Source organism: Pyrgilauda ruficollis, unplaced genomic scaffold (assembly GCF_017590135.1).
Source record: "Pyrgilauda ruficollis isolate IOZ18807 unplaced genomic scaffold, ASM1759013v1 scaffold297, whole genome shotgun sequence".
Classification (NCBI taxonomy): Eukaryota; Metazoa; Chordata; class Aves; order Passeriformes; family Passeridae; genus Pyrgilauda; species Pyrgilauda ruficollis.
The window spans coordinates 49,163-52,027 of NW_024524344.1; the positions used below are offsets into that span (position 1 = coordinate 49,163).

General features: G+C 59.2%; 1 protein-coding gene across 2 annotated transcripts; it reads right to left on the bottom strand.

Annotated features, from left to right (window-relative positions):
• Positions 1 to 527: 527 nt before the first annotated feature.
• LOC121356387 (transcription factor HES-1-like) lies at positions 528 to 2,799 on the bottom strand. Of its 2 annotated transcripts, none has more exons than XM_041472694.1 (4): positions 2,589 to 2,799; positions 2,320 to 2,415; positions 2,146 to 2,233; positions 528 to 1,550 (listed from the first exon to the last, which is right to left on the bottom strand). In XM_041472694.1, the coding sequence occupies exons 1-4, from the start codon at positions 2,697 to 2,699 to the stop codon at positions 961 to 963; spliced, it is 885 nt and encodes a 294-aa protein (XP_041328628.1). In that variant the 5' UTR covers positions 2,700 to 2,799; the 3' UTR covers positions 528 to 960. The 2 variants fall into 2 exon arrangements, with proteins under 2 accessions (XP_041328628.1, XP_041328625.1); XM_041472691.1 differs by having other exon boundaries at positions 2,496 to 2,799.
• Positions 2,800 to 2,865: the final 66 nt, after the last annotated feature.

A 2,865-nucleotide genomic window follows, 5' to 3' on the forward strand; every position in this document is an offset into this window, starting at 1 on the left:
GAGCCCCGGGAAAAAAAAAAAAAAAAAAAAGAAAAAAAAAAAAAGACACACATTAACCCTCGGCTCCGAGTTCCCAGGCGCTTCAATAGGGCTCCCAACTTCCCAAAGAGCCCGCTGCATACTCGATGAGACCCTTTATACCTCCTAATTACCCTCCTGACAATAGGGACGGACTCTCTCGCCGCTTTTGTGGGCCCGGAGTAACTTCTGTGCAGCCCACCCCCCAGCCCGGAGGTGGGGAGGGGGAAAAGCTGCACAGCAGCGGGGTTTGGGTTTTGGGAGCAGGTAGCAGGCTCGAGGTGTTGGCAGCAGGTTTTTTTAGGAATCCTTCTTCTGGCTGCAGAACTCAGGGGATATTTAACCACCCCCCCCCCCCCCCCCCCCAGTTTCTTACCCAAATCCCTTCCAATTATCCTTAAATAAAGCCATAAAGTCCAGTCCTTTTTTCCTTTTTTTTTTTTGCACACACAGAGGATGAGCTCGTCCTTGCCCACTCTCAAACAAAATGAAAGGGTGGAAAAAAAAAGTCTATTTCAAAGAGTTCCTTTATTGAAACACCTGCATTTTTTTTTTCTCTTTTCGTTTTTGGAAGTCTTCAACACAGGCACGCACACACCCACAGACCAACGGGATACAAACAACTTTGGCATTATAACTTTTGGAATATTTGTTACAAAACTATTTCTCATTTATTTTTTCCTTTTGTTCGTTTCTTTAAAAAAAAGTATCTCAAATAAAGGCATTTGAAAGGAGTAAAAATACAAGTCGAGATCCCAACCTCTGAAAATAATAAATAGCACGTTCATAGCGAGGTCCTTCTCTTCCTTTCTGCTTTAAATCTGCTTTAAAAAAAAAACCCCAAAACATAACAGGGGCTCCATACAACGGAGCCGACGAGAGTCTGTCGGTATTTTTTTTTTTTTTTCTTGTTTTTGGAGGGCGGGGAACGACTCGAGGAAGTCACCAGGGTCTCCAGACGGATTCACTGCGCTCTCCCACGGGACTCCCGGCCTGCGACGCTGGCCCGATGCTGCCCCCAAATGATGTCAAGCCTTGCACCGGCGACGCCGAGGGGGTGGCGGCCGCGTTCCCCGAGCCTCCGCCCGCCGCCACCGGCACGTTGGCGTTGGCATAGAGAGGAATAACCGGTCCGGAGCTGGGAGGGAAAGCCGGGTTGGGGATGAGGAAGGCGAACTGGCCGTCGGTGGCCGGGACGAGCTGGAAACCGCCGTAAACCTTGGGGGACAGCGCCTCGGCGGGGTTCAGCTTGCAGGGCACGGGCACGGCTCCAGCTGCGGCCGGCGGCAGCTGGACGTGCTGCTGTGCCAGATGTGCGGGCTGGGCGGGCGGCGGGGGAGGAGGAGGAGGAGGAGGGGGGTAGTTCATGGCCACGATCTGGCCCAGGCACGCCGAGAGGTGGCTCAGGAGCCGCGTGCGCACGTCGGCGTTGACCCCTTCGCAGGTGGACAGGAACCGGGTCACCTCGTTCATGCACTCGTTGAAGCCGGCCCGGTACTTGCCGAGGACGGTGGGGTCGGCGCTGAGCGCGGCTGGAGGGGGGCAGGAGGGGGCGGCAGGTGAGTGGCAGGTCCGGAGCACCGGCCCCGGTATCCTGTCCCCAGAACCCGGTGCCCTGTCCCTAACACCGGTGTGCAGCCCGGGTCCCGGTCCCCTGTCCCTAATCCCGGTTCCTTGTCCCTAATCCCGGGTGTGCAGCCCAGGTTCCGGTCCCCTGTTCCTAACCCCGGTTCCCACTCCCCTATCCCTAATCCCGGTTCCCTGTCCCTAATCCCGGCTGTGCAGCCCGGTTCCCACTCCCCTATCCCTAATCCCGGTTCCAGCTCCCCTGTCCCTAACCCCGGTTCCCGGTACCAGCCCCCGGTCCGGAGCCCGGTTCCCTGTAAGGAGCCCCGTCCTGTCTCCAGCTCCCGTTTCCTCACCCTCAGTCCCCGGTGCAAAGCCCGGTTCCCCGGTGCCCTGCCTTCGGTCCCCGTTCTCTGTCCCCCGCTCCCGGTCCGGATCCCCATCCCTATCCCCAATCCCTTATCCTCAGCTCCCGCTGCAGACCGCGATCCCGATGTCCGGTCCGGAGCCCGATGCCCGTGCCCGGTCCCCATGCCCGGTGTCCCCGTGCCCGGCACTCACCGGTCATCTGCGCCCGCTGCAGGTTCCGCAGGTGCTTGACGGTCATCTCCAGGATGTCCGCCTTCTCCAGCTTGGAATGCCGCGAGCTCTGCGGGACAAGAGCGGCTCGCTCAGGGCTGCCCGCGGCCGGACGCGCCCCGCTGTCCCCCCCGGTGTCCCCGCAGCCCCACTTACGTCCTTTTTCAGCGCGTCCAGGATGAGCGTCTTGAGCTGCCCCAGGCTCTCGTTGATCCGCGCCCGGCGCCGCTTCTCCATGATGGGCTTGGACGACTGCGGGGAGAGCGGAGCCGGTCAGCGCCCCCCGCACAGCCCCGGGACCCCCACACCGCACCCCACCGACCATCACCGACCTCAGCACGGCCGCGGGCTTGCCGCCATCCAGCTCCGCCGTTGCTGCGCCCCGACCGGCACCCTCCTCCTCCTCCTCCTCCTCCTCCATTTACCTTCCGGTGCTCGCTGGCGCTCCGCGGCTTGTCCGGCGTGTGGCTGGCGCTGGCGGGCGCGCCGGCGATGGGCGAGGCGGTCGGTTTCTCCATGCCCGTGTCGGCGGGCATGGCTGAGGTACGGGGGTGCAGCGAACGGCAAGAAGAAGAAGAAGAACGATGACGGGGAGAGCGGGGGGCAAACCGGGAGGCAAAAAAAAAAAAACCAAAAAAAAACAAACAAAAAAAAAAAAAAAAAAAAAACAAAAAAAAAAAAAACTTGTTTTTTTAAAACAAA